The sequence below is a fragment of the Macaca thibetana genome, chromosome 19 (genome assembly GCF_024542745.1).
Source record: "Macaca thibetana thibetana isolate TM-01 chromosome 19, ASM2454274v1, whole genome shotgun sequence".
Taxonomy (NCBI): Eukaryota; Metazoa; Chordata; class Mammalia; order Primates; family Cercopithecidae; genus Macaca; species Macaca thibetana.
In genome coordinates, this window is record NC_065596.1 from 46,443,828 (window position 1) to 46,471,536 (window position 27,709).

The following is a 27,709-nucleotide window of genomic DNA, read 5'->3' on the forward strand; positions in this document are numbered from 1 at the left end:
GATTGGCTGCGGGGCTCGCGGGTGGCGGTTGGCTGCTCCTTGCACCTCCCCCTCTTGCCGCTACCGCTGCCACTGAGAGGAGCCACCGGCGACGCCAGAGCCAAGAATACGGGTGAGTCGGGGCCCTGGGTCTAAGATACTCCTGGCGTCCAGTGAGACTCACGATGAACTGCCCTTTTCGACTTTTTCTCCTCGCCGGGATTCTTTGGTGCTCCAGGCACTCTGTCACATGGGAGTTGTAGTCTGCCTTGTACTGTCGGCTATGGGCCGAAGACGTGAGAAGACTACGATTCCCAGCAGGAATTGCGACTAGTCGGTCAACAAACGTTCGGGCCACGCCTTCTACGTCCACTCATTGGACAACCTGTCCCTTAGCCCCTCCTTCTTTCATTTCATTGGTTACTGTCCCTCACAGAGGTTGGGTTCCGGCCTAGGCTGCATGGGGACTGGGTACTGTATTTGTCATTTGGAACTAAGACGGCCTGCAATTGGATACAGCTGGTGTCCTTCACTTGTTGTAGGGTAGGGCCCTAGGCAGATCAGGCGGTCGTAGGCTCAGGTTGGTGTCGGTCCCGGAGGGAGGCCGGTCTTGGACTTTGGCCCCGCCCCTTAGCGCTGCCGGATGGGCCCGATTGGTCCCCGCGAACGTCGCTCGTAGTCGAGAGGCGGAGCCGACCAGGCTGCGGATATCTATTGGTCTAGGCTGGCGCCGGTCAGCGGGGTTGTGATCGCTGATTGGCTGGCTGCTCCAGCTGTTGCAGGTCCATTCACCATTTTGTGTGTTGGAGTAAAAAAAAAAGGGAGAATCGAGAGGGAGAGCCGGAGGGGGGGCGGGGAGGGACCGGACCGGACCGAGCCGGAGCCACGGCCCCCCGCCCCGAAACCCCGCCGAGCCCAAGGTGAGGGGCGGGGCCAGGGCTGACACGGGAAAGGGGGGTCCAGGGGGCTGGGGGCCTAGAGGGGACAGGTGGCAGGGACGGGGAGGGGGTACAGGGGGAAAGGGGTGGGCGGAATGGTGGGAAGGGAGGAGGGAGTGGAGGAAGTGGTGGGGGTTTGACAGAAAAGGGGTAACTGGGGGAGGGGGTGGTGGGCAAAGAAGGGTAACAGGAATGGAGGGGTGACAGGACTAGATCAGGGTGACAGGGAGAGGGAGGGGACAGAGTTGGAGAGTGTGACAAGGAGAGGTGATGGGGAGAGAAGGTGACAGGTCCGGAGATGGCTGACAGGAGAGTGACTGGGAGGAATAGGTGACAGAGATAAATGGGGGTGACAAGGAGGGGGTGACAGGAGGGGGCCTAGGGCATGCTAACAGACAGGTAGAGATAGAGGTGGTGACAGGATGGGAGAGAGAGTGGCAGAGAAGCTGGTGCCAGGAGGGCTAATAGAAACAGAGGGTATGAGACCCCAAAGAGCCGGGGCCTGGGCTGGCCTGGGTTCCGGGAGTTACTACTCAAATCTAAGGAAGGTGAGGGCCCCCGGGGCTTGGGTGGGAGTTATTCAGAGGGGCTGGACAGGAAGAGAGTAGGCCCTAGGGGAAAGAAAGCAGCTCTGGGGTGAAGAGAGGCTGGGCCAGGCAGCAAGGTCTAGGGGGTACAGGCGGCATAGTTGTAGGCCCTGGGTGGGGTATGCAAAGGTTTGTGTTTGGAAAAAACTGGGGCCAGATCTCAGTCCCCAATATGGTAGTCTAGTGCGTCAGTGGGTAGTAAGTGGTGATGGCTACCCAACTTCTGGGCACTTGGGTGCCAGCCCTGGGGTGCCCTCCAGGCTCTGCCTGTGAGGACCCCAGGACTGGCCCAAGAAAGGGCAGGCCTGGGACTCCAGGCTCCACAGGAGGAGCAGGCCCCTAGTGAGAGAGCATGAGGTCAAGGGTCCCCCAGTAGCTGGAAGACTGAGTTGGGGTTGCCCCTCATTGTGTTTGGCTTATGGTCCTGGGTCCCCCAACCCTCCTAGAGGCCTCCGTTTTGGTCTCTCAGGTTTTCTTAGTCACTTCAGAGTAAAGTTTTTTCCCCTTGTCTTTTCTCAGGGCAGCTCGAAAGGGGGCGGGCAGTAATGACTGTTCAGGAAGTGGGTGAGGTTGGCCTGTTGGGCTTGTCCTGCTTTCTTTGACCTTATCCCACTTATCCCCACTTGGAGTTGGAGGGCATATTTGGGGACTTGCGGGGGGCTGGCCGACTCAACCACCCTGCCAGAGCCAGCCCAGCCAGGGCGGGGATGCATGCAGGCAAGAAGAAAGGGGCTGGGCTTGCGGGTATCACGCTGGGTGCTGTGGGGGGAGGAGCAGGCTCCCATCCAGTGGGACAGAGAAACCCTGGGGTGTAGCTCTGTGTCCCACTGTGTGATGACGTGTGCGTGCTTCTGTGCATGTGTGTGCGTGTGTGTGTGTTTGTGCGCGTGCGTGTGCTCATGCACGGCCCCGTGGCAGTGCTGGGTATGAGCTCTTGCCCCAGACATGCCCCTGCCTGCTCCCTGCCAGGATCTGGGGAGATGGCTGTACCTGGCAGCCCTGGGGTGCAGAACAGAGTGGGCAGCCGTCCCTCGGGACTCTCAGCTGCCCACTTCTTCCCACAATGCCTGGCCATGCCAGGCCGCCCAGAGTGGCAGAGGGAGGGTGGGGGGTGGAGAGAGGCTCATATCACAGCCCAGTTACCTCCCTTTCTGTGACTTGGTGCTTGTGCATGTGTGTGTGTCTGAGTGCATGTACTGTCTGCATGGCGACAGTGAGAGTAAATGTGCCCTCTGGATCATGTGACAGGCAGCACACTGAAATGGTCAGGAGCATGGACTCTGGAGCCAGAGAGCCTGGGTTCAGACCCTAGCGCTACTGTTTCCCACCTGGATGATCTTGGACAAGTTGCCTCATCTTTCTGTGGCTCGGTTTCCTCAGTTGTGAAATGAGGCCGATAGTAGCACCTACTTTTAGGGCTGTTGTGAGGATGAAACGGGTTAATAAGGCAAGCTTAGCATGGAGTTCAGGACCCAGGGAGTGCTCCATAGGTGTGAACTGTTAGTGCTTCTGATGTCCCCTTGGGGCGTTCAGAGCATGTGCTCTGTGTCCTCTGCAGAGCCAGCAGGTGTCTGTGAATGTTCCCCAAGGAGCCAGAGTGTGTATACTCAGGGGACTCGGGTGCTCGCCTGTGCCTGGTGCTGACTGAGGTATCACATGAGTTGAGGGCAGCCAGCGAGGAGGCCTTGGGGATGGAATGGAGACAGTAGACTCAGCAAATGGGAAATCTTAGGGTACATTGGCTCTGGGGGCGGTTCCTGAGTTGCTCCACATAATCCCTGTCTGCTCTCCCACCCTGCAGGTGAAGAAAAATGAAGCCAATGAAGAAGGCATGCACTGGCCTTTCAGGTCCTGGCAGTGGCAGCAAGTCTCCCCCAGCCACCAGGGCCAAGGCTCTGAGGCGGCGAGGGGCTGGGGAGGGTGACAAGCCAGAGGAGGAGGACGACGAGGCACAGCAGCCGCAACCGCAGCCTGGGCCCGAAGAGGCTGAGGAAGGGGAGGAAGAGGAGGCTGAGCGGGGCCCTGGGGCTGAAGGTCCTCCACTGGAGCTACACCCTGGTGACCCGGCTCCAGGCCCAGCTGAGGACCCCAAAGGGGATGGGGAGGCAGGCCGCTGGGAGCCCTCCCTCAGCCGCAAGACGGCCACGTTCAAGTCTCGAGCGCCCAAGAAGAAGTATGTAGAGGAGCACGGAGCTGGCAGCAGTGGGGTGGCTGGGGCCCCTGAAGAGAGGGTGCGGACCCCTGAGGAGGCCAGTGGCCTGGGGGTGCCTCCACGGCCACCCACCTCCACTCGCTCCTCCTCCACTGACACAGCCAGTGAGCACTCGGCAGACCTGGAGGATGAGCCGGCTGAGCCTTGTGGTCCAGGCCCCTGGCCCCCCGGCAGCACCAGTGGCAGCTATGACCTGCGGCAGCTGCGGTCCCAGCGGGTGCTGGCCCGGCGTGGTGACGGCCTCTTTCTGCCGGCTGTGGTGCGCCAGGTGCGCCGAAGCCAGGACCTGGGTGTGCAGTTCCCTGGTGACCGAGCCCTGACTTTCTACGAGGGGGTGCCAGGTGCTGGTGTGGATGTAGTTTTGGATGCCACACCCCCACCAGGTGCCCTGGTGGTGGGCACAGCTGTCTGTACCTGTGTGGAGCCCGGCGTGGCTGCCTACCGGGAAGGTGTGGTGGTGGAGGTGGCCACCAAGCCAGCTGCCTACAAGGTCCGTCTCAGCCCTGGCCCCAGCTCCCAGCCAGGCCCACCAGGCAGCCTCCCGCAGCCCCCACAGCCACTGCACCGTGAGCCGGAGGAGGCCGTGTGGGTGGCCCGCTCCAGCCTACGCCTGCTGCGCCCCCCCTGGGAACCTGAGGCCATGCTGAGGAAGCCCCCAACAGGCCCCGAGGAAGAGCACGTGGAGCCTGGGGCCACCTTGCCACCCTGCCCTGCTGCCCTGGACCCCAAACAGCCCGAGGACGCTGAGGTCTCTAAGATCAGCTTTGGTGGCAACCTGGGTACTCACTGTGAGGAGGGTGAGGAGAAGCACCCTCCAGCGCTGGGTACCCCCGCCCTGCTCCCACTGCCCCCACCCCAGCTCCTGTCACCGCCACCCAAGTCTCCAGCCTTTGTGGGCCCTGGCCGCCCTGGCGAGCAGCCCTCGCCCTGCCAGGAGGGGAGCCAGGGTGGCAGCCGCAGCAGCAGTGTGGCCTCCCTGGAAAAGGGGACCGCACCGGCAGCCCGGGCCCGCACGCCACTGACAGCGGCCCAGCAGAAGTACAAGAAGGGTGATGTGGTCTGTACACCCAGCGGAATACGAAAGAAGTTCAACGGCAAGCAGTGGCGCCGGCTGTGCTCGCGAGATGGCTGCATGAAGGAGTCACAGCGGCGAGGCTACTGCTCACGTCACCTGTCCATGCGAACCAAAGAGATGGAGGGCCTGGCAGACAGTGGACCTGGGGGGGCGGGCCGGCCTGCGGCCGTGGCAGCCCGTGAGGGCAGCACGGAGTTTGACTGGGGTGATGAGACGTCGAGGGACAGTGAGGCCAGCAGTGTGGCGGCTCGTGGAGACTCACGGCCACGCCTGGTGGCCCCTGCTGACTTGTCACGCTTTGAGTTCGACGAGTGTGAGGCGGCCGTGATGCTGGTGTCGCTGGGCAGCTCGCGCTCAGGCACGCCCTCCTTCTCACCCGTCTCCACGCAATCGCCCTTCTCGCCAGCCCCGTCACCCTCACCCTCGCCACTCTTCGGTTTCCGCCCTGCCAACTTCAGCCCCATCAATGCCTCGCCAGTCATCCAGCGCACTGCAGTCCGCAGTCGCCACCTGAGCGCCAGCACCCCTAAGGCAGGCGTGCTGACGCCGCCAGACCTGGGCCCCCACCCACCGCCACCTGCCCCCCGAGAGCGCCACTCCTCTGGAATCCTACCCACCTTCCAGACCAACCTGACCTTCACCGTGCCCATCAGCCCTGGGCGACGGAAGACAGAGCTGTTGCCGCACCCAGGGGCCTTGGGGGCCCCTGGCGCAGGGGGTGGAGGAGCCGCCCCAGACTTTCCCAAGAGTGACAGCTTAGACTCTGGTGTGGACTCGGTGTCCCACACATCTACACCCTCCACGCCAGCTGGCTTCCGGGCCGTGTCCCCTGCTGTGCCCTTCTCTCGCTCCCGCCAGCCCTCACCATTGCTGCTGTTGCCCCCGCCTGCCGGCCTGACCTCGGATCCGGGGCCCTCTGTGCGCAGAGTGCCTGCCGTGCAGCGGGACTCACCTGTCATTGTCCGCAACCCTGATGTGCCACTGCCCTCCAAATTCCCTGGGGAGGTGGGCACTGCTGGTGAGGTGCGGGCTGGGGGACCTGGGCGGGGCTGCCGTGAGACCCCGGTGCCCACTGGGGTGGCCAGTGGGAAGCCTGGCCTGCCCCCACCTCTGCCAGCCCCCGTGCCCATCACTGTACCTCCAGCTGCACCAACTGCCGTGGCCCAGCCGATGCCCACCTTTGGCCTGGCTTCTTCACCCTTTCAGCCTGTGGCCTTCCACCCCTCACCTGCTGCCCTGTTGCCCGTTTTGGTGCCCAGCAGCTACACCAGCCACCCTGCCCCCAAGAAGGAAGTCATCATGGGCCGGCCTGGAACAGGTAAGAAGTGGAAGTGGATGGGCTGTGCCAAGCTCACCTCTTAGAGGGCCTCTTGCAAGCTGAACTCTCGAGAGGTGAGCTCCTCACCTTGGGAGGGCTTCAAGGGGAGGCCGGCCTCCTCTCTGCACAGATGTTGCAGTGGGAATTCACATGTCAGGAAGGGAATGGACTTTTAAGGCTCAAGGCACCGTTTCCAGAGGCCTCTTGTCAGAGATTCTGGTCTCGAGAAGTCTATCAGTCAGCAAACCTTTATTGAGTGCGGACTGAGTCAGGTCTCCATGGAGCTGATGGGATAACAGAGAATGATAATTGTGGCAACAGCTTCCATGTCTTGGGGGACCGGGTGAGGGCATTGCCATGGTAAGCACTGTATGTAGGTGAGCTTGCCAAATTTTCATATCCACCTCATAGAGCGCTTACCATGTACCCCCGTTCTAAACCCTTTTCAAATATTAGCTCATTTTATCTTCACAACCACCCTAACAGGAGAGTGCTATGATTATGCTTGTTTAGAGGAAACTAAGGCCAGGGTCATAACTTGCCCAGGGTTACATGGCTAGTAAATCCTGCAGCAGCCCTCAAACCCAGGCAGGCTGGCCCGTGACCATGTGGCCATAGTGCTGGATTACAGATGGGCAGACGGAGTCTCTAACAGGTCCTTCCCAGGAGGTGGCAGGACCAGGACTGGAGCCGTCATCTTTACCACTGTGTCCAATAAACATCACAGGCACAGTTAGTGCCGTGGAAGGGAGCCGGGGGGTGTGCTGGGCACTCCTCCGGGTGTGAATCTAGCCTGGCTGCCCTGAGGACAGGGCGTATAATTCAGGAGTTGAAGGATGAGTGGGAACCAGCAACTGTGGGGCAGAAGAGCCTCCTGGGAGGAGGGTGACGGGACAGCGCCGAGGCCGGAAGGAGCACAGCCTGGGAGGGGAAGATGGAAGGCCACGGTGGCTGGAGAGCTGAGGCTAGGGGTGGAAGAGTGCCATTTTTGAGATGATGCTGGACAGCCAGGGACCAAGGCCAGGCTGGGCCTTGTAGGAGCAACACAGAGAGGGTGACAGACCTGTCAGAAGCTCCTTCCTAGCATTTCTTTCTTTCTTATTTATTTATGTATGTATTTATTTATTTTTATAGAGATGGGGTCTCACTATGTTGCCCAGGCTGGTCTTGAATTCCTGGGCTCAAGCAATCTTCCAGTCTTGGCCTCCCAAAATGCTGGGATTCCAGGTGTGAGCCACTGCACCTGGCCTTATTTATTTTTATTTATTTATTAATCTACTGTTGATTCAGGGCCTGGCCCTGTGCTGTGCCTGGCCCTGTGCTGGATGGTGTTGAGGACACAGTCCTATTTACACAGGGTTCATGGCCTCTGGAAAAGATAGACCCCTCCCTAGACAGTAACAGTCTGGGGTGGTCAGAGATGGGGTGGAGGAAGCCCAGGAGGCCGTGGGAGCCCAGAGAAGATGCCTGTCCAGTCTGAGAAGTCAGGGAAGGCTTCTTGGAAGAAGGGCCAGGTGCCTATGAACTGAGACCTGAAGGGTGTGCAGATGTGAGCCCGGCTAGGTAGGCAGGAAGGACCTTCAGGCAGAGGAAAGAGTTTGTGCAAAGGCCTTAAGGCAAAAGCAGGTATTTGTAAGATGTTGAATCTGCAAAGTCAAAGGCTCTAGATGGCGAGTGAGTGTTGGGGATGTGTGGCTGGATTGGTGAGCAAGGGTCAGATCAGAGAGGACCCTTAAGTAAGATCATTATGAAATGTATCCTGAGGGTACTAGGGAGCCATGGAAGGTTTTGAGCAGATTCAACCACTGCTGCACCATGGAGGGTGTGTTTGAGTCTCTGAGGCCAGAGGCAGGGAAACCAGGGAGGAAAGAGGCTGGGTGTGGATGTGGGTAGGAGCCACTGTGGCTTGGGCTAGGGCAGGAGCCCTTTCAGGAAGGAGCACTGGCCTGGCCCTGCCCTTATGGGGTTCCAGCCCAGGCCAGTCCCTAGGGACAGGGCACAGGGACATGGGCTATGCCTGCCCCTCATGCTCATATACAGAACTGAGGTTGTGAGCCGTGTGTTTCACCCTGACGCCAACATTTTTTACGTTTGTTGTTATAGGTGATAGGAACAAAATTTTACAGCAGGGGTTTCTGTCCTTTGGCAATGAAGAAACTAAATCAGAGGGTCTGTAACCACTCCCCTACCCTTCACCCCTCCATGTGCCCACAGCCCCCAACATGGCCCCTACAGTATTGTTTCATGTGGCCACTCCTGCTGTGGAGTGGGGAGGGATGGCGCTGGTGCAGGGGATGCTGAGGCTTACCAGAGTAGGCCCAGCAGGGCTCTTGTTACCATTTTCCAGATGAGGAAAAGTGAGGCCCTGACAAAAGGAGAGTCTTGATTGAGGCCAGCCAGCCAGTGAGGGGCAGGATGAGGGCCTTGAGCCATCTCCCAGCCTCCAGACTGTGGGACTCTCACTACCAAAAGTGGCAGTAATAATAACTCACCGAGCAGCACAGGTGATACACGTGCCTGGCACACTTCAGTGAGTCCTGCTGAGCCTTTACTCCCTGAATCCTCACAATGCCCCAGGCTGGTACCATGATTACTAGTTCCACTGGACAGAGGAGGAAACTGTAGCCTGAGAGGCTAAGTGACTTGCCCGGTGTCCTTCAGCTAGGAAAAGAGAGAGCCAGGATTTTTTTTTTTTTTTTGAGACAGAGTCTCCCTCTGTCGCCGAGGCTGGAGTCCAGTGGCGCGATCTCGGCTCACTGCAAGCTCCGCCTCCCAGGTTCACGCCATTCTCCTGCCTCAGCCTCCCAAGTAGCTGGGACTGCAGGCACCTGCCACCACGTCTGGCTAATTTTTTTTTGCATTTTTAGTAGAGACGGGGTTTCACCGTGTTAGCCAGGATGGTCTCGATCTCCTGACCTGGTGATCTGCCTGCCTCAGCCTCCCAAAGTGCTGGGATTACAGGCATAAGCCAGACAGCCAGGATTTTGAGACAGAGTCTGGCTCTGTCGCCCAGGCTGCAGTGCAATAGCGCAATCTTGGCTCACTGCAACTTCCTCCTCCTGGATTCAAGCGATTCTCCCGCCTCAGCCTCCCGAGTAGCTGGGATTACAGGAGTGCGCCACCACGCCCGGCTAATTTTTGTATTTTTAGTAGAGCTGAGGTTTCACCATGTTGGCCAGGACCAACCATGTTGGTCAGGAGTCTTGAACTCCTGACCTCAGGTGATCCTTCTACCTTGGCCTCCCAAAGTGCTGGGATTACAGGCGTGAGTCACCGCACCCAGCTGCCAAGAGCCAGGATTTGAAATCAGACTGTCTGGCTCCAGATCCCAGGCTCTCAAGCACTTTCAATAATAACAATGATAACAATAATACCTACTCTACTGTGCGAAGACTGTGTGCCTAACCCCGGGCTTGGGGCCATTTCATCAGCTCTGCCTGATGCTGTGAAGCAGATTGCCAGGCCTGTTGTCCAGGGGTAGACTGAGGATCAGAGAAGGGAGGCCCCTTGCTGGGGGCTACCTGGTCGTCATAACTTGTCCAGTGCCTGTCCTGGCAGTTCTGAGGAGCACCTCCCTAACAACACCCATGCTGAGGTATCCAGGCCGCCTTCAGGTTCCTGAACAGCCGGCCCTTTCATTCTTCTCCCAGAGGCCTCCCTAAGCCCTTGGGAGGTAGGCAGCTTGCAGCCTTCTCCCCACGGGGCCCAGATAGGGCAGACCATGTTCAGTGGTATAGTAAGGTTGCAGGCTTCGTCCCTTCTGCTGGCCCGTGCCAGGGCCTGACCCTCCATCAGAGGGCAGCAGGTGTGAGGGGGCGGCCCAGGGCAGCCTGCCTGCTCCTGCCCCCAGCCAGGCATTTGCTTCCGCTGGGGGACTTGCTGGGGCAGGCGGCTGGCATTCTCCACATTCTGCGCATGGCATGGCCAGCCAGCTGCCATTGCCACCTCCCTCTGACTCTTCCCGCCTGCTCCCCAGGAGAGGATCCCGCCCCAGGGCCTGCAGCCCCAGTCCAGGAGGCCAGATGTCTCAGCCCCATTCCTGGTATGGCCTCCCTCCCGGCTCCCAGCTTCCTGCCTGGCTTCCCCTTATTGACGGGCATTGCTTCTTGTCCTGGGCCTCTGTCTGGCAGTCTGGCTCTGTCTGTCTGTCTTATCCTTGGCTTGCTGTATCTCTGGTCTCTATTTCTAGGTCGATACGTGTGTCTCTTTCGGGACCTCTATCTGTCTGACTCTTCTTTGAGTCTGGGGGCTCCCTATGTCTTCCTGGGTTTGTCTGTCTCTAGACTTCAGTCCTTGTCTGAGCTTTCAGCCCACCCTCCTTCTGTTTTGGCTGCCAGTCTTGGCATCCTGTGTCTCTGGGCCAGCCTTGGCTTCTCTTTGGCCCTCCCACTCCCACTTTTTGGATGGACTTGCTGCCCCCATGCCAGCCTCCCAGCCCCACCCTGTGCATATCAGGTGTTCTATTCTTTTAAGACAGTGGGCAGTTGCCAAGCACCAGGTCTCCTACTTCCTTCTTGGGGAGTGTTGGGAGGTTGTCCAGGCCGGGGAGTCCCCTCATGCTCTTTGACAAATTAACTGCCTACTACTGTCCCTGAAATCTGTTGAGAAGTGTTGAGATCCATCCTGCAGACCCATCCACCATCCAAACACCTGTTCCCAAGACAGGCAGGAAGGCAGGGGCTATATGGACCAAGCTAGGAGATCCGGCTGTGGGGGGCGGCAGGAAAGAAGCTTCTGTGCCCACCCACGTGCTAGAGGGCATGACCCAGGTCACCCTACCTCCCCCGCTACCCCTTGCCTTTCATTTGATGCCAGCTTCATTGAAACGAGTCTCAGATATAGTGCACCCCAATGGGTAGGGCCTCAGAGACCAGGCAGTACCCACCAACTATGCTTGGGCAGGTGGGGAAAAAGAGGGGCCAGAGGGGTTAAGCCTGGGTCTCCTGACTCCCCAGATCCAGGTACTGCCCACCATAATTTCCATTTTGTCTCAAACAGTGAACCCTATCTCCACCAGCAGGAGCCAGCTCCCTCCTCATCCCTCTGCCAGGCCCAGGGCTGAGCAGTCCTGGGGCAAGTGGGTGAGGAAGGCAGATGTGGATGCAGGCACAGGCAAGGATGAGCCTAGGGAGGTACTGAGTCTGGGGAAGCCAGGGGGCAGGGACAACTCTGGTTCATAGGGGCTGATAAGGGTAGGATCAGGTAGGTTTCTCATTGGAGGTGACATTTGAGCTGAAGTATGAGGAATGAGTAGATTTCAGAGTAGTCAAAGAAAGGAAAAGGCAATTCCACCTGAAGCAGCTGCATGAGCAAAGACCAGGAGGAGTGAAAGTGCATGAACTCCGAGTGGCTAGTTGAGGCTGGAGCTGACACCAGAGTCCAGGCTTAGCAGAAGGGTGCTGTGGACGACAGGCCCAGCCTGAATGCCAGGCTGAGAAGCTGGGACTCGGGCCAGTAAAGAGCCAAGAAGGCATTTAGAGCAGGGGAGGGAAAAGGTCGGATCTAGGTGTCAGAGACCCCTGGAGATCGCCCTGGAAAGGCAGGAGTTGGGAAGCAGATGGCTTGGAGAAGAGGAGGAGAGGAGGAAGAGCTTGTGAAGTTGCAGGAATGAGTCTTGGTGACTTTGTAGAAGAGACCCCAGCTCCACCAGCTTAGCAGCCCCCAGCACCTGGAACTGCGAGGCGTCAGGCTGCCTCCTGGCGGCAGGCCGCGGCGGGACAGCAGGCGCGCGCATGCGCGGCAGGGGGGTTAGGGGTTGGTACGTCCCGGAGCCCCCGGCGCCCGGGTATTAATGGCTCCATTAGTGGCCGGGAGGGAGGCGCATTAGCGGCGGCGACGGCGTCTGGCTCCCATTACCACCGGCGGCAGCGGCTGCACCGCAGGCGGCTGGACCCTAGCCCGCCGCGCCGCCTCCTCCACCCCCACCCTATCCCCTGTTCCCGCTCCCCACGAGGCACCGGGCAGGGAACTCCCGTCCCCTTTTTTCGGCGGAAAAGCTGATTGTGAAGCCAGATAGATTTGGGTTCAAATCCCGGCTGTGCCACCTCCCGGCTGCAAGATGCTGTCCCCCCACTGAGCCTGTTTCTTGTGAAGTAGTCGGGGAAACCAGGTGCTCTGGGGGTTGCGTAGACGCGGACTGGCACCCAGCGAGGGCCGCGCCCAGCCCCCGCTGGCACCCAGGGGTGCTGGTTCCCGCGCGCCCCTGGGTGCAGGCCTCCTGTGTCGGTCCTCCGTCCTTCCCATTGGTTGCCGTCTCGCCCGCCGACCGCTGATTGGCCGAGGCCTGCTTCCCCGCCCCTGAGCGATTAACCCCTGCGCGGCCGCGTCCTTGGGCTGGGTGGGGGACCCTCCCTCCCACCGCAGACAGCTCGGGTGCCAGCTGGCCGGCGCCCCGCCGCGGCCCGCGTGGGTGTCAGGCCGGCCGGGCACCCGCCCGCCCTCCCTGCACAAAGCGGCTTTGTGGGGCCTGCCTGGGGTTGGCTAGGGGCCAGGCGGCGAGTGGAAAATCTCGTGAGCGCGGGGAGGGAAGGGGAACGCAGGGCGGCGCCCCCTCCTCTGCTCGGGCCTTGGCGCCTCCCTCAGCCCGCGTAGACCAACCCTCCCAGCCCCAGCGCCTGTACACCCCTTCCCCGCCCCCGCACCTTCCCTTCCCCAAACCCACGTCTCTCAACCCCCGACCCCCGCATCCCACCCATCTCCCAATCCTTGGGGACCATCCCCCACACACTCTCCCCTGTCTCTCTTTTCCTCCTGGTCCCCCTGCCTACCCCAGCCCCACTCACACTGACTCACCCCAGCGCTATTTTTAGCCCCCCATCCCTGCCGAGCCGCGCCAGCCCAATCCTGGGCTCGTTCCCCAGGCAACCCTGGCCGTCGCCGACGCCGCCCGGGGTGGGTGGGTGGGTGTGTATGTGGAAAGCGGGTGAGGGGAGCTGGGGACACCAGGGTGGTGAGCTGAGGCGGGGACCTGGGCCTGGAGAGCAGGGTGGGGAGCCGCAGGCGGCCGGCAGGGGTGCGGTGCCTAGCGGGCTCAATAAATGGGCCCCGTGAGTTTAGAGTGCGCCTCTGCCTGTCCCTCAGTCTGTCAGCATCCCTGGCTGCTCGCCCCAGGCCTCTGGGCAGGCCTCAGCCTGTACGGCCCGCCTGGGTGACTGTTGATGTCTTCGTCTGGGTTCCCTGTCCCCAGGCCTGGGTGTGGTGGCACAGTGGGGGCTGTTTAGGGGCAGTCCTTCTGTGGAGTTGGTTAGGGGTTGGTGCAGAGGGTGGCTGCCATCACAGTCCTGCTCAGTACCTTTTTCCAACTAGGGAGGCCCCTGTTAGGGTTGGGGATGGCAAGAGAGAGGGAGCTGTCTAGGGACAGGACCTGCTCCCTCCCCTCTGCTCCTAATCCACCCCCACCCAGGGTTCCTCCACCCTGAACAATAGAAGCTAAGTATAGGGCTGGCCCAGCGCCCAGGGCAGGGGGGCCCTTCCCGCCCGGATTCCCGCCCCTCCCTACCAGGCTAGGCCCCCACTTGGTTGTACCCTGCCCCGAAAGGGGCCTCTTCCCATCTCTCCTCCGTGGGCACTGTGTCTTCTACCAGATGTGCAACCCTCCCAGATGTGTGGGGCCCTCTTTCCCTCCTGTGCCATGCCTGGCTCTTTTTCTGAACCAACAGAAGTGGGGGATCTGGGGGGCAGAGCTCCTCTGAGCTCTGTCCTTGGGCTTTATTGCAGTAGGGAAGGGGTTAACTTGCCAGTAGGTGACTCACTCACCGGTGGGGAGAGGAGGGGGCAGTGGTGGGGGCAGTGGTGGGGAGATAGCGGGCCACATTGATTTCAGCCTCAATTCCTGCCTCACATTGCAGTCCCTGGGGCAGTGAGGTAATGGAGGGTCTGAGTCTGGGACTGCATAGGAAGGAGGGGGCAGTCACCTAATAGTCCCTCTGGTTGCCCCTCCAGGCTCACAGCCAAGTGTCTGGCCCTGCAGTCTCTGGAGGTCAGAGAGCTACAGACCTTCCCTTCCCTTTTGGGCTCAGGTTACCCAGTTTTTGCCCCCTCTCCATTCCTTCAGCTCTGTCAGTGGATGAGGCAGGTTGAGGAAAGAGCTCCTCTGCTCCTGTCGACCATCCAACCTGTGTAAGAGCCCAGTCTTGGTCCGTCTTAGCCTGTGCAACCTCTACCTGCCCAATTGTGCGACCCCAGTCCTGTGCCTTTACTGGGTATGGCCCCAGGGCCCCTCTTGCGTGATCCAGGGCCTTTGTGTCTCTGCCAGATGGGCTCTACATCCTTGCCTGTGTCTTCATGTGAGCCCTCTCAACTTTCTGTGGTCCACGTGGCTCTGTATCATTGTCTAACTATATTCCCCAGCCTCTGTTTGGAGTTCCCTCCCTGGGTCCACCCTGAGGTTAAGCCTTGAGTAATGGAAACAGCACCTGAGTTGGAGCTCTGGGCTGGTACATCTTGACTGCATGATCTTGCCACAGTTTATTCAATCTCTGAGGCTCGTTTTCTCACCTGAACAATGGGTGTAATAAAGCATACCTCCCTAGGTGGCTGTGAGGATTCAATGAACCAGATAATACACACAAGCTCCCAGCACACAGCAGCCCCAGTAAGTGTTAGTTTCCTTTCTTCCTGGCCCTTTTTTTCTGGGAGGAGTGGGGGTTAGTGGGTGGCTGGCAGAGTAGTGTGGTGGGGTCACCATGGTGTGCTCTGTGGTCCCCTGCATTATGCTGCTAGAGGGTCCAGAGTGGCAGATGAATGTCAGGGTGAGTGGCTGAATGATGGCGATGGCCACTGGGCTCTGTATACCTGATGGGCCTGGGTACTGAAGCAGGTAGCGCCCATTAGAGTAGGATTATATAGAGGGTGGGGTCGGTATGATGGTGTCTGCGAGAGCTGAGTGTGCACTGGGAATAGGAGGTGCTTTGTGAGTGCTAGGAAGGCTGTGTGTGTGATGGAGGAGTATGTGGTTGTGTGGGAGGGGTGTGGAGTGTGTAGTGGACAAGCAGGGCTATGCTGAGTTCCTCCTGTTTGACATGTTGTCTGTTTGCATGATTCATGTGGGCTGGTGGGGGTGTGATGAGGATGCGGGTTGGCAAGGCATGTGTGACAGGGCATGGATGAGATGGGTGATGAGAACAGGATGGGTGAATGCACGATGGTGGGTGGGGAGCTATGGACTGTGAGCGTGTGCGGTTGTACATCTGTGTGAGCAGGTGTGTGAGGTGTGACTTCGTGTGTCACAGTGTGGGTGTAAGACAGAGGGTATATGTGCCCGTGGGGTGTGTAGGAGATAATGGGTGTGGCACGAAAGTGTGTGTGTGTATGTCTGTGAGGAGAGTGAGTAGGTGAGGGCTCAGGGATGCCTCGTCCAGCCCTACGCGCAGTTTGTCTGCCCAGCGGGGCCAGGCGCGCCCAAGCGGGTGTGCGGGAGGCGGGCCGAGCCACGCGTGAGCGTGTTCCTCGCGCCGACTGGACACACAGCACCACGCACAACCCCGGGACCTCCGCAGCGCGGCGCCCCGAACCGCCCCCCTGGCTCGGTGCCTTTACTGCAGTGCGCCCTCCCTGCCACCCTCCTACCGCGGCCCCGCCCCCGGCCGGCTCGGGGCCAACCGGAGCCCGCCCCGCCCTGCCCTTATTTGCATATGACTGACGTTCCCCCGGGGCGGCCAATGGGGGCGGGCGCGGCGGGGCCTGACCCGCGCGCGGCGGCGGCAGCCAATGGGCTCACGCGCGGGGGGCCGGGCTTGCGCGGAAGGCCGCGGGGGAAGCGGGGAAGGGGCGGGGGGAGGCGCGGCGGGGGGAGGGGAGCGCGTAGTAGTGGCGGGGCGGGGAGGCGGCGGTGGTTCGGCGCGGGGCTCGCTCGGAGCGCACGGACGGACGCACGCACGCTGGTCCGTCTGCCCGCCCGGGGCCGGAGGTCGACCCGGCGCTGAGCCTCGGGCCCCGGGCCCGGAAAGGCGGGGCGGCGGCGCCGGCAGCCGGGGCGCGCGGGGCCAGAGCCGTTACCCGCCGGAGCTGCGAGGGAGGGAGGGCGCGAGCGAGCCAGCGAGCGGGGAAGGGAGGGGGCCGCCCCCGCGCACGCGCGCCGCGCCCCGCCCCGCCTGCCCCGCCTGCCCCGCCTGCCCCGCCCGCCGGACTCCGCGAGGGAGGAGGGAGAGGGAGGGGGCGGCGCCGATGGCCCCCGTGCCGCGCGCCCCGTGACGGCCCCCGCGCGCGCCGGGGGGCGGGGCGGGGCCGGTGCGCGCTGACCTCCCCCGCCCCCCGGGCGGCGGGAGGCAGGCGGCGCTGTGCGCAGGCGCGCCCGGCGGAGACCCCCGCGTGGGGCGGCCGGAGGGGGGCGGCGGGGGGGCATGCGGCGACGGCCTCCCGCTCCCCCCGGGCCCAAGCGGCGACGGCCGAGGAGCGGGCTGCGGGCGGAGCGGCGTCGGCCGCTGAGGAGGTGCGAGCCCCTGCCGGGCCCCCCCTGCGCCGGACCATGTATTCGGCCCACAGGCCCCTGATGCCCGCGTCCAGCGCGGCCTCCCGTGGCCTCGGCATGTTCGGTCAGTAGCGCCTGGGCCCTGGGACTGCAGGGGTCAAGGTGTCGGGGTGCTAAGTGCGGAGTAACGGTGATGGGGGTATAGTAGGAGAGAACAGTAAAGGCAGAGTAAAGGGATGATGGGGAAAGTTACGGAGCTCGGCCGGGCCGAGTGGTTAGTGACGGCAGGTGGGAGTGTAGCGGAGTGGCGCGTACCTGGGGACAGCTGTGATGTTAAAGTGATGGGATGGCACAGAGCTGCTGTAATAGAAAGGTGAGGGGTGCCGAGTAACCGGCTGTGGAGCATGGGGTAGAATAGGAACAGCACGAGACCTGCTGGTCCTAGGGGAGGAGGCTTGGATTGGGTAGTGGGGCTGAGGACAGGGCTCAGGAAGCGAGTGAGGCACTGTTTGCTGAGATCAGAGTGAGGGGCTGCAGTGTGTGTGGTGTAGTTTGCAGAGAGCGCGACACCTAAGAACCTGGCGGGTTGTGCACTGGGGAGGGGTTCAGGAGGGAGCAGAACCAAAGGACTGCTCTCCATTGTCTGCTGGGTCCCTTTCCCCCCCCCCCCCCCCAAGAAAAGAGGAGACCCTGATGGGAAAGATCTTTGCAAAGAGAGACACAGGTCTAAGTCTCTGGAGGCTTTTATATGGGGTTGGAGGGCCCAGCGGGTTTTCAGGGGTAAGGGACAGGGTCATTGTAGTCTTGAGTGCTCTTCAGTGCTGTCTTCGTGATCCCAGTCCCTTGTTTCCTGAGGTCTACTTTTTCCTTTGTCAGCCCCTCACAGAATCAGGTCTCCAGGCCAGTGCCTCGCACAGAGCTTCCCCCCCTCCCATGCCCATCTCTCCAGGCTTCTGAAGGCATGGGGAGGTCACCTCAGGTCAGGTTGATCTGGATCAAGGGAAGGCCTGGAATGATGGAGAGCAGGGCTAGGGCGGTTCCCTCCTCCCTTCTTCGTCTTCCCCGAGCAGGGGCCTCTCTCCTCTGCTGGTTCCACTTCCCCAGGGAGCCAGGCTCTGTGAGGGGAAGCCCACTTGTATCCTAGGCCCGCCCCAAAAGTCCAGCCAGGGGTAGGTCCCAGCCTAGAGCTTGCTCTTCCACCACCCACCTCTTGGGGCTGAAGGTTGGACCCCTGGGACCAGCCTCTTGGTGAGGAAGCATCTTCCTGTGCATATCCTCAAGGAAACACCTGGCACTTGTGCCCTCTCTGGGTAGAGACTTGTAACAATCCTCTCTTCTAGCCCATTGTCCGTGTCTTTTCTTCCAAGGAGTTTACCACACCCTCCCCTGTTTTGGGCAAGGGGGCTGGACCCTGGACTACAGATAAGCCGAGGGGCTGATGGGGAGGGCGGCTGGGAGGCCGATTTGTGGATGGTGCATTCTGTTCGTGGGGGCGAAGGGGAGAGCTGCTAGAGCCACCTGTGCCCAGCCAGGAAGGGCAGGTCTGGCACTGTTTGGGGTGGGGAAGGCAGGCAAGGAGCAGGACTTCTTCCACACCACAGTTCCCACACCACAGTTGTAAGAGACTCCACAGCCTGTGGGTAGTGAACGGAGAGTTGGAGGGGAGGGGACATGGGGCTGTATGCCTCAGGAAAGGGAAAGAGAGCATGAGGCCAAGGTGAGAGGTTGTGTCGGATGGTGACTGGGCTGCTGGGAATGTGGCATGACGGGGGTGGGGGTCCCAGCCCATAGAGATCTGGGGCCTTGGTAGTGTGGGATGGCAGCCGAGCATGACCTGGTTTGTGGCGGGAGCAAATCGTTCCTCTGGCCTGTTCCCTGGTGGCAGGGCTCATGGAGATTGGTGGGGGGAGGAGTGGGGCGTGAGTACTATTTCCCTTACCCGCTTCTGTTTTCTTTTTTATAAATCTAGAAACCTTTCAGGGAGGAGTTTTTCCTGAGTGACGTTGCATGGACGAGTCCAAGAGACTCTGGTGTTGGGGGTGGGGGGTAGACAAAAGGGGTGGGGCTACCTCATCTAGGGTGGGGAAGAGCTTGAGTTGGGGCTGGGGCCAGGTTCTGCTGCACAGCTCACCTGGCTCCTTTCCACAGTGTGGACGAATGTGGAACCTCGCTCTGTGGCTGTGTTCCCCTGGCACTCCTTAGTCCCCTTCCTGGCACCCAGCCAGCCTGACCCCTCCGTGCAGCCGAGCGAGGCCCAGCAACCTGCCAGCCACCCAGTGGCCTCCAACCAGAGCAAAGGTGAGGGCTGGGAGGACTGGGGGGAAGCAAGGGTGTGGGGTCCAGGTGGCCTAGGAGCCCTCTGATCTACCTCTGTGTCCCCAGAACCTGCTGAGTCGGCAGCTGTTGCTCATGAAAGGCCACCAGGTGGGACAGGGGGTGCTGACCCTGGGCGGCCCCCTGGAGCCACATGCCCTGAGAGCCCAGGACCCGGACCCCCACACCCTTTGGGGGTGGTGGAACCTGGTAAGGGTCCGCCTCCCACCACAGAGGAGGAGGCCCCTGGCCCCCCAGGAGAGCCCCGACTGGACAGTGAGACAGAGAGTGACCATGATGATGCGTGAGTTCCCTGAGGTGTGGTACTTGGGGGTGGGATGGCCAGAGACATGGCCCTCACTGTCCCTGCTGCCCTGCCGCAGCTTCCTCTCCATCATGTCTCCTGAGATCCAGTTGCCTCTACCGCCTGGAAAACGTCGGACCCAGTCCCTCAGTGCCCTACCCAAGGAACGGGACTCATCTTCTGAGAAGGATGGACGCAGCCCCAACAAGGTACTTTATCCCTGCCTGTCCCGTGCTTACCCCGTGGCCACCCACACCTGTCTCCCTGGTCCTAATTGTCCCATTCTGGGCTGTGTTTAATGCAGCGGGAGAAGGACCACATCCGGCGGCCCATGAATGCCTTCATGATCTTCAGCAAGCGGCACCGGGCCCTGGTCCACCAGCGTCATCCCAACCAGGACAACCGGACCGTCAGCAAGATCCTGGGCGAGTGGTGGTATGCCTTGGGGCCCAAGGAGAAGCAGAAGTACCACGACCTGGCCTTCCAGGTAACGCCCCTGCCTCTTGGCTCCTCCCAGCTTCTTCTGGTGGGGTGGGTGAGTGAAGGGTTGCCCTGCCCTCTCCTGCCAGGTGAAGGAGGCCCACTTCAAGGCCCACCCAGATTGGAAGTGGTGCAACAAGGACCGAAAGAAGTCCAGCTCGGAGGCCAAGCCCACGAGCCTGGGGCTGGCAGGAGGGCACAAGGAGACGCGGGAGCGGAGCATGTCGGAGACGGGCACTGCCGCTGCCCCTGGGGGTTAGTCAGCCCCTTGGCTCTCCCACCTTGCCTCTTCCCTCCCTGAGAGCCACCAGCTACCCCCTTGCTTGCTCCTCCCCTGCCCCAGCAGCTCCTCTGTGCTCTATCACTTTTATTTGGTGACCTTTATCTGTAAAGGAACCGGCAGTTGATTCATGTGAAGGAGCCAGGGAGATCCAGACAGATAGATTCCCAAACAGCAATCTCATTATCAACTGTTGTATAATGAGTGTTTACTATGTGCCAAGCACTACAGGGAATATAAGCTCTAGTCTGCAAAACCCCATTCTATTTCTAGAAGAAGAAACTGAGGTTCAGAGAGGCAAAGTCACTTGCTTAAAGTCATAAACAAGCAAGTGACAGAGCTAGAATGTAAACCCCAGTTTGACTGGCCCCCAACACCATAGTTGGAGCCACTGCAGCTCGCAAACACCCCTGATGGGCTGCTTCCACTTATTGAGGGTGTCTGGTGTGCCTGGCAGTGTTCTGGGGCACATTTTTGGAGTGAGCCTATGGATATGGCAGTTTTATGAAGATAGATGGTAGTTCCTATGGATATGCAGTTCTATGAGGGTGGGTACGCTAGTTACTACTTCTCTGAGATGAGGGAACTGCCAGCACCACATGAACCTCTCTCTAGGCCTCCTTACTTTCAGGAGGGCTAGCCCCCAGGGAATGGGCCTGCTGCAACCCCAGAGGGCAGGAATCAGCAGGAAGGAGATGCTGGACTGGTGGTGGGTGGTGGTTTTTTATTTCACCAAGTGGCCCAGAAATTCCAGCCTGCTTCTGCCTAGTACCTAGAAATATCTATGGGTTGTTGGGCCAGTCTAGGTGCTGGTGAGAGGCTTACTGACTGTATAGCGCCCCCCTCTACTTTACAGTGTCCTCTGAGCTCCTGTCCGTCGCAGCCCAGACACTCCTGAGCTCGGACGCCAAGGTTCCGGGGAGCAGCTCCTGTGGGGCAGAACGGCTACACACAGTTGGGGGACCTGGCTCAGCTCGGCCCCGAGCTTTCTCTCACAGTGGGGTACACAGCCTGGATGGCAGCGAAGTAGACAGTCAGGCACTGCAGGAACTGACGCAGGTCTGGGGTGCAGGCCCCCAGGGGGTGGGCAGGGAGCCTGTCCAAGGCAGCAGCCCCGCTGAAACCTCCCTGCCACCTTTCCTGCAGATGGTGTCCGGCCCTGCATCGTACTCTGGCCCAAAGCCTTCTACCCAGTATGGAGCTCCAGGTCCCTTTGCAGCCCCTGGTGAGGGAGGTGCCTTGGCGGCCACCGGGCGGCCTTCGCTGCTGCCCACCCGAGCTTCTCGTTCTCAGCGTGCGGCCAGTGAGGACATGACGAGTGATGAGGAGCGCATGGTCATCTGTGAGGAGGAAGGGGATGATGATGTCATTGGTGAGCATTGCAGGGCCCAGAATCTTGCCCAGGACCCAGCAGGCCAAGGCTCAGAGGGTGGGCAGAACTTGGATCCAGGCCCCTAGGCCCCTTTGGTTTCTTTTCCACTTGGTTTATGGTTACATGTGGCCAGTTCAGGCCCTGCCGAGTAAACCCAGCCCTGCCCTCAGGAAGCCCCCAGCCCTGCAGGAAATCTGGAGGACCTGGGTGTGACCAGATCTTCAGATGCAGTGTTAGGGGCTCTTTCCTGCAGCCTCATAGGCTCCCGCACTGGGCACTGGGCATGTGGGCACAGTCTTGGGCTGAGGAGTATCTTTTCTGGACAGCACTCCCTGCTGGTTTGGAGCAGAGCTGAGATCCAGGCTCCAGACTGTTTCCTCCTGGGTCCCCTTGCATCTAGCCCCCTCCCCATACTGTTCCCTCCACTCCCTCAGCTGATGATGGCTTCGGCACCACTGACATTGATCTCAAGTGCAAGGAGCGGGTGACCGACAGCGAGAGTGGGGACAGCTCTGGGGAGGACCCAGAGGGCAACAAGGTGAGGGCTTGGGTCATGGTGCTGTCACATCGCACTCCCTCCTAAACCACGGGAATGTCTGTTTCTCCCGGGTATTTGAGAGAGGGGGAGATTAAGATCCAGAGAGGTCAAGCTATTTGCCCCGTGGGGAGTTGGGTCATAGCCAGGATGAATTGAGGCCTTCAGCTGGGAGGGGTGCAGCCCTAGGCTGGCCTGGCTGATAGGCTGGATGGGCGTGGCTAGGGGGCTGCTATTGAGGTGTCGGAGTGTCCTGACCTAGGGTGTCTCCCTTTCATGCAGGGCTTTGGTCGGAAGGTGTTTTCACCTGTGATCCGTTCCTCCTTTACCCACTGCCGTCCCCCACTGGACCCTGAGCCCCCAGGGCCCCCGGATCCTCCTGTAGCCTTTGGCAAAGGCTATAGTTCCACCCCATCCTCCTCTGCGTCCTCGCCTGCTTCCTCCTCAGCCTCGGCAGCCACCTCCTTCTCACTGGGCTCAGGAACCTTCAAGGCCCAGGAGTCTGGTCAGGGCAGCACAGCGGGCCCCCTACGGCCCCCGCTCCCTGGGGCTGGGGGTCCAGCGACACCTTCCAAGGCTACCCGGTTCCTCCCAACGGATCCTGCCACCTTCCGGCGCAAGAGACCTGAAAGTGTGGGTGGCCTGGAGCCGCCAGGCCCCTCAGTCATCGCGGCCCCTCCCAGCGGAGGAGGAAGCATTCTGCAGACACTGGTGCTGCCCCCAAACAAGGAGGAGCAAGAGGGTGGCGGAGCCAGAGTGCCCTCCGCCCCCGCCCCATCACTGGCCTACGGGGCCCCAGCAGCTCCCCTGTCCCGTCCTGCTGCCACCATGGTCACCAACGTGGTGCGGCCTGTCAGCAGCACTCCTGTGCCCATCGCCTCTAAGCCCTTCCCCACCTCTGGCCGGGCTGAGGCGTCTCCAAATGACACAGCAGGTGCCAGGACTGAAATGGGCACTGGGTCTCGGGTGCCTGGGGGCTCCCCGCTGGGTGTCAGCTTAGTGTATTCGGACAAGAAGTCGGCAGCAGCCACCTCACCAGCCCCACATTTGGTGGCTGGACCCCTGCTGGGCACTGTGGGAAAGGCGCCTGCCACTGTCACTAACCTACTGGTGGGCACCCCGGGGTATGGGGCCCCTGCGCCCCCTGCTGTCCAGTTCATTGCCCAGGGGGCCCCTGGCGGTGGGACCACTGCGGGCTCAGGAGCAGGTGCTGGGAGTGGCCCCAATGGGCCAGTACCCCTGGGCATCCTGCAACCAGGTGCCCTGGGCAAGGCTGGGGGAATCACCCAGGTACAGTACATCCTGCCCACGCTGCCCCAGCAGCTTCAGGTGGCACCTGCCCCAGCACCAGCCCCTGGGACCAAGGCAGCGACTCCCAGCGGCCCTGCACCCACCACCAGCATCCGTTTCACCCTCCCACCGGGCACTTCCACCAACGGCAAAGTCTTGGCCGCCACTGCACCCACTCCTGGCATCCCCATCCTGCAGTCTGTACCCTCCGCCCCACCCCCCAAAGGTGAGACCTGGGCCGGGCAGCACTAGGAGAGGGGCCATAATCCTATTTGACTCCCTTGTAACCTTTTTGTTTCTTGCCTCTTAACTTCCAGCCCAGTCAGTTTCTCCCGTGCAGGCCCCGCCCCCGGGTGGCTCAGCCCAACTGCTGCCTGGGAAGGTCCTAGTGCCCCTGGCCGCCCCTAGCATGTCAGTGCGGGGTGGAGGGGCCGGCCAGCCGCTGCCACTGGTGAGCCCACCCTTCTCAGTACCTGTGCAGAATGGTGCCCAGCCCCCCAGCAAGGTGAGGGACTGCTTTTCTCTCCACGTGCTGGGTGTTGGCCCCTGTACCCCACCATTTCTTTGTTTTTCCTTCAATCTTCTCTCCTTTTCCATGTCTCTGGTTCTCTGTCTTGCTATGGTTCTCTGTCTTGCTATCTTCCGTGATTTCTTTGTGCATCCTGACTTTCTCAAGTTCTCAGTGTCTGTACCCTACTCCTCTGTGTCCCCACCTCCCACTGTTATCTTGCCCATCCTGTTCTCACCCCAAGTTCTGTGTTCCTTGCTTTTGCTTAGAGCCCCACTTTAGGTCTTGGTCCTCCCCTGCCCCAGTCAGGGGCCACAGCTCATCCTGGCCTATGGGTGCCCTTCCCCACAGATCATCCAGCTGACCCCGGTGCCTGTGAGCACACCCAGCGGCCTGGTGCCGCCCCTGAGCCCAGCCACACTCCCTGGACCCACTTCACAGCCTCAGAAGGTCCTGCTGCCCTCCTCCACCAGGTAATTGCAGCTGAGCCCACACTCAGAGGCCAGGGAAGGGGTGGGGCGGGGCCAGCTTACCTCACTCCTCCCCATTTCCTCTCCCTGCGGCAGAATCACCTATGTGCAGTCAGCGGGCGGGCACGCGCTGCCCCTGGGTACCAGCCCTGCATCCAGCCAGGCTGGAACAGTCACCTCGTACGGGCCCACAAGCTCTGTAGCTCTAGGCTTCACCTCGCTGGGGCCCAGTGGCCCCGCCTTCGTGCAGCCCCTGCTCTCAGGTGAGGGGCGGCCTGGCAGGCAGTGCTGGGGACCCAGGGTGGGGCTGAGGCAGTCTGGGCCCTAACTTGGTCTCCTGCTTCTCCTTCTCTGTCTCTCAGCAGGCCAAGCCCCACTGCTGGCTCCCGGTCAGGTGGGCGTGTCGCCTGTGCCCAGTCCCCAGCTGCCACCTGCCTGTGCAGCCCCCGGAGGTCCTGTCATAACGGCGTTTTACTCTGGCAGCCCTGCACCCACCTCCTCAGCACCCCTGGCCCAGCCGTCCCAGGCCCCCCCAAGCCTGGTCTACACTGTGGCCACCAGCACAACCCCACCTGCAGCCACCATTCTGCCCAAGGGCCCGCCAGCCCCTGCCACTGCCACCCCAGCCCCGACTAGCCCTTTCCCTAGTGCCACAGGTAGGTGTCAGATCAACCCAGAGCAGGGTGAGTTGGGGGACCCAGGGGATGGGCTCCAGTCAGGCCTTGCTCAGCAAACACTTTTCTCACCACTAGCAGGTTCCATGACCTACAGCTTAGTGGCCCCCAAGGCCCAGCGGCCCAGCCCGAAGGCCCCCCAGAAAGTGAAGGCAGCCATCGCCAGCATTCCTGTGGGGTCCTTTGAGGCAGGTGCCTCTGGGCGACCTGGTCCTGCACCCCGGCAGCCTCTGGAGCCTGGCCCAGCCCGAGAGCCAACTGCCCCAGAGTCTGAGCTTGAGGGGCAGCCCACACCACCAGCCCCTCCACCTGCCCCAGAGACCTGGACTCCCACGGCCCGGAGCAGCCCCCCACCGCCCCCGCCTGCTGAGGAGCGGACCAGCGCCAAGGGTCCTGAGACCATGGTGAGTGCCTGCAGGCCGTGGGGCTCCCACTGCCACTTGGCTGTGCCTCTCCGTTGACGTCTTTGCTTTTCTGTCCTACTCCTCTTCCCTCCATGCCTGTGTGTCTCTCAGGTTAAAGGGTCCCCCTGTCCTTTCTGCCTGCCTGTGTTGTCTCCCCTCCCATCTGAGGCCCCTGTCTTGGCCTTCCTGAGGCTGTGTGACGGCCTTCTCGAGGGGTCTGCCGGGCGAGTTCAGATCCAACTCTGTTTCTGGCCTTTGCCTCAGATTCTGAGCTCAGTGTTCTCCATCTCCCTGCCTATCTCCATCCCAGGCCAGCAAATTCCCCAGCTCATCTTCAGACTGGCGCGTCCCTGGGCAGGGCCTGGAGAATCGTGGGGAGCCTCCCACTCCTCCCAGCCCAGCCCCAGCTCCAGCCGTAGCCCCTGGTGGCAGCAGCGAGAGCAGCAGTGGGCGGGCAGCCGGGGATACCCCCGAGCGCAAGGAGGCGGCTGGTACTGGCAAGAAGGTGAAGGTGCGGCCCCCGCCCCTGAAGAAGACCTTTGACTCTGTGGACAAGTGAGCATGGGCTGGGGCCTTGGTGGAGCGTTTGGGGTGGTGGGAGTGGGAGCCGCTGCAGGCCGAGGTGGGGGAGGTGACCCTGCCAGCCCTCCAGCAGGGTCCTGTCAGAAGTGGACTTCGAAGAGCGCTTTGCTGAGCTGCCTGAGTTTCGGCCTGAGGAGGTGCTGCCCTCCCCCACCCTGCAGTCTCTGGCCACCTCACCCCGGGCCATCCTGGGCTCTTACCGCAAGAAGAGGAAGAACTCCACGGGTAGGCGAGCGTCGGACAACCAGGGTCCATAGGTGGAGGGCAGACTGGGGCCACCTGCACTGAGTCTGCTTCTGTTTGGCCAGACCTGGATTCAGCACCCGAGGACCCTACCTCGCCCAAGCGCAAGATGAGAAGACGCTCCAGCTGCAGCTCGGAGCCCAACACCCCCAAGAGTGCCAAGTGCGAGGGGGACATCTTCACCTTTGACCGTACAGGTGCCGTGGTGGGCAGAACTCGGGGGGCCTGCAAGAGGAGTGGGTCTCTGGAAGGCAGTTAGAGTGGGAGAGGTAGGGTGGGTCCATCCAGGCTGGGAGGAAGCACAGCCTGTCAGGGCTGGGTTCTGGAGTCTGGCAGGCCCCTAAGTTGCCCTGTGACTGTGGGCGGGACCCCTCTCTGACTCCACTGTGAAATAGAATGCAGTGAGGGCTCGGATGGGCACTCAGACGGTGGTAGGAAGGCCCTGCTGCTGCTGCAGCCTTGCCATGCTGCCTGTGCCCTGCACAGGTACAGAAGCCGAGGATGTGCTTGGGGAGCTAGAGTATGAGAAGGTGCCGTACTCCTCCCTGCGGCGCACCCTAGACCAGCGCCGGGCCCTGGTCATGCAGCTCTTCCAGGACCATGGCTTCTTCCCATCAGGTGAGCCTGTCTTGGAGTCTTGGGGTCACTCGGGTGTGACTTGTCTGTACATCTCATCCTGTGCTCCCCACTGTTTTTCTGTCTCCAGCCCAGGCCACAGCCGCCTTCCAGGCCCGCTATGCAGACATCTTCCCCTCCAAGGTTTGTCTGCAGTTGAAGATCCGTGAGGTGCGCCAGAAGATCATGCAGGCAGCCACTCCCACCGAGCAGCCCCCTGGAGCTGAGGCTCCTCTCCCTGTACCGCCCCCCACTGGCACCGCTGCTGCCCCTGCCCCCACTCCCAGCCCTGCAGGGGGCCCTGACCCCACCTCGCCCAGCTCGGACTCTGGCACGGTCCAGGCTGCCCCGCCACTGCCTCCGCCCCCAGAGTCGGGGCCTGGACAGCCTGGCTGGGAGGGGGCTCCCCAGCCCTCTCCCCCACCGCCAGGTCCCTCCACAGCTGCCACAGGCAGGTGAGGGAACCCTGAGAACATGCCAGGACTCATAGTACCCCCTCAGGACATGGACAGTATGTGGGGGCAGGAAGGTTATCTCCTCTCGGGTAAAGCCATTTCGTCCTCTCCAGTTTGGGGCGGAATGAGGCCTGCTCCTCTTGTAAATACCCCCTTCCCTTGAAGCTCCCTCCCGGTGCTGGGGGGCAGCTGAGGGGCCGCAGGGGCAGTCTCCCTCCTCCAAGCCCCTGTACATAACCTGGAGTGTGTGACCTTCAGAGCTTTTCACTTTATGCAAAATGGCTCCTGTGAGGGCTGCAAGCTGGAGGGTGGTGTGGGCCTTGGGCCACAGGGAGGCGCCTGTGGAATACGGGGAGTTCATGCACCCCTTTTTTCCCCAGAGGGGCTGGACTCAGGTTAGTTTGGGGGTGGGGGCTCCTGCACTTTGCCACAGGCACGGGGAGGGTTTTCTCCTCACCCCCTCTGCCCTCCCAACTTGGGTTGTACTTTCTAAGAAGGTGATTCCCCCTGCCCTTGCCCCCTTCCCCAGAACAAAACATGTTGATCATGTGCAATATTTCTTACTGTGCCGAGAAGCCACAATGAGCGAGATTAAAGCTGTTTAACACACCTGTGTGGCTGCAGGCTCTTAACAGGGAGGGCTGTTGGTTGTACGTCCTGTCCTCAG

The 27,709-nt window shown here is 61.1% G+C and overlaps 2 protein-coding genes across 11 annotated transcripts in view; both read left to right on the forward strand.

Annotated features, from left to right (window-relative positions):
- On the forward strand, positions 1-27,651 carry CIC (capicua transcriptional repressor). 10 transcript variants are annotated; one of them, XM_050768392.1, is made up of 21 exons: positions 1-112; positions 3,306-6,109; positions 18,666-18,815; positions 18,900-19,134; positions 19,214-19,343; positions 19,439-19,621; positions 19,704-19,869; positions 20,751-20,953; positions 21,041-21,266; positions 21,701-21,804; positions 22,084-23,317; positions 23,409-23,596; positions 23,951-24,072; positions 24,166-24,332; positions 24,432-24,725; positions 24,822-25,147; positions 25,458-25,702; positions 25,800-25,954; positions 26,038-26,169; positions 26,459-26,590; positions 26,679-27,651. In XM_050768392.1, the coding sequence occupies exons 2-21, from the start codon at positions 3,316-3,318 to the stop codon at positions 27,044-27,046; spliced, it is 7,554 nt and encodes a 2,517-aa protein (XP_050624349.1). In that variant the 5' UTR covers positions 1-112; positions 3,306-3,315; the 3' UTR covers positions 27,047-27,651. The 10 variants fall into 10 exon arrangements, with proteins under 10 accessions (XP_050624349.1, XP_050624350.1, XP_050624351.1 ...); XM_050768393.1 differs by lacking the exon at positions 1-112 and adding an exon at positions 770-899; XM_050768394.1 differs by lacking the exon at positions 1-112 and adding an exon at positions 770-899 and having other exon boundaries at positions 25,803-25,954.
- The window catches only part of TMEM145 (transmembrane protein 145), a 74,442-nt gene that overhangs the window by 16,902 nt on the left and 29,831 nt on the right, over positions 1-27,709 (forward strand). The window lies entirely within an intron of this gene.

Bases quoted from the DNA above. Each gene is read 5' to 3' on its own strand.
- CIC (XM_050768392.1), top strand. From the start codon at position 3,316: ATGAAGCCAATGAAGAAGGCATGCACTGGCCTTTCAGGTCCTGGCAGT. The intron at 23,318-23,408 runs GTGAGACCTGGG...CTTAACTTCCAG, and splicing joins CTCCGCCCCACCCCCCAAAG to CCCAGTCAGTTTCTCCCGTG. The intron at 26,170-26,458 runs GTGCCGTGGTGG...TGCCCTGCACAG, and splicing joins CTTCACCTTTGACCGTACAG to GTACAGAAGCCGAGGATGTG.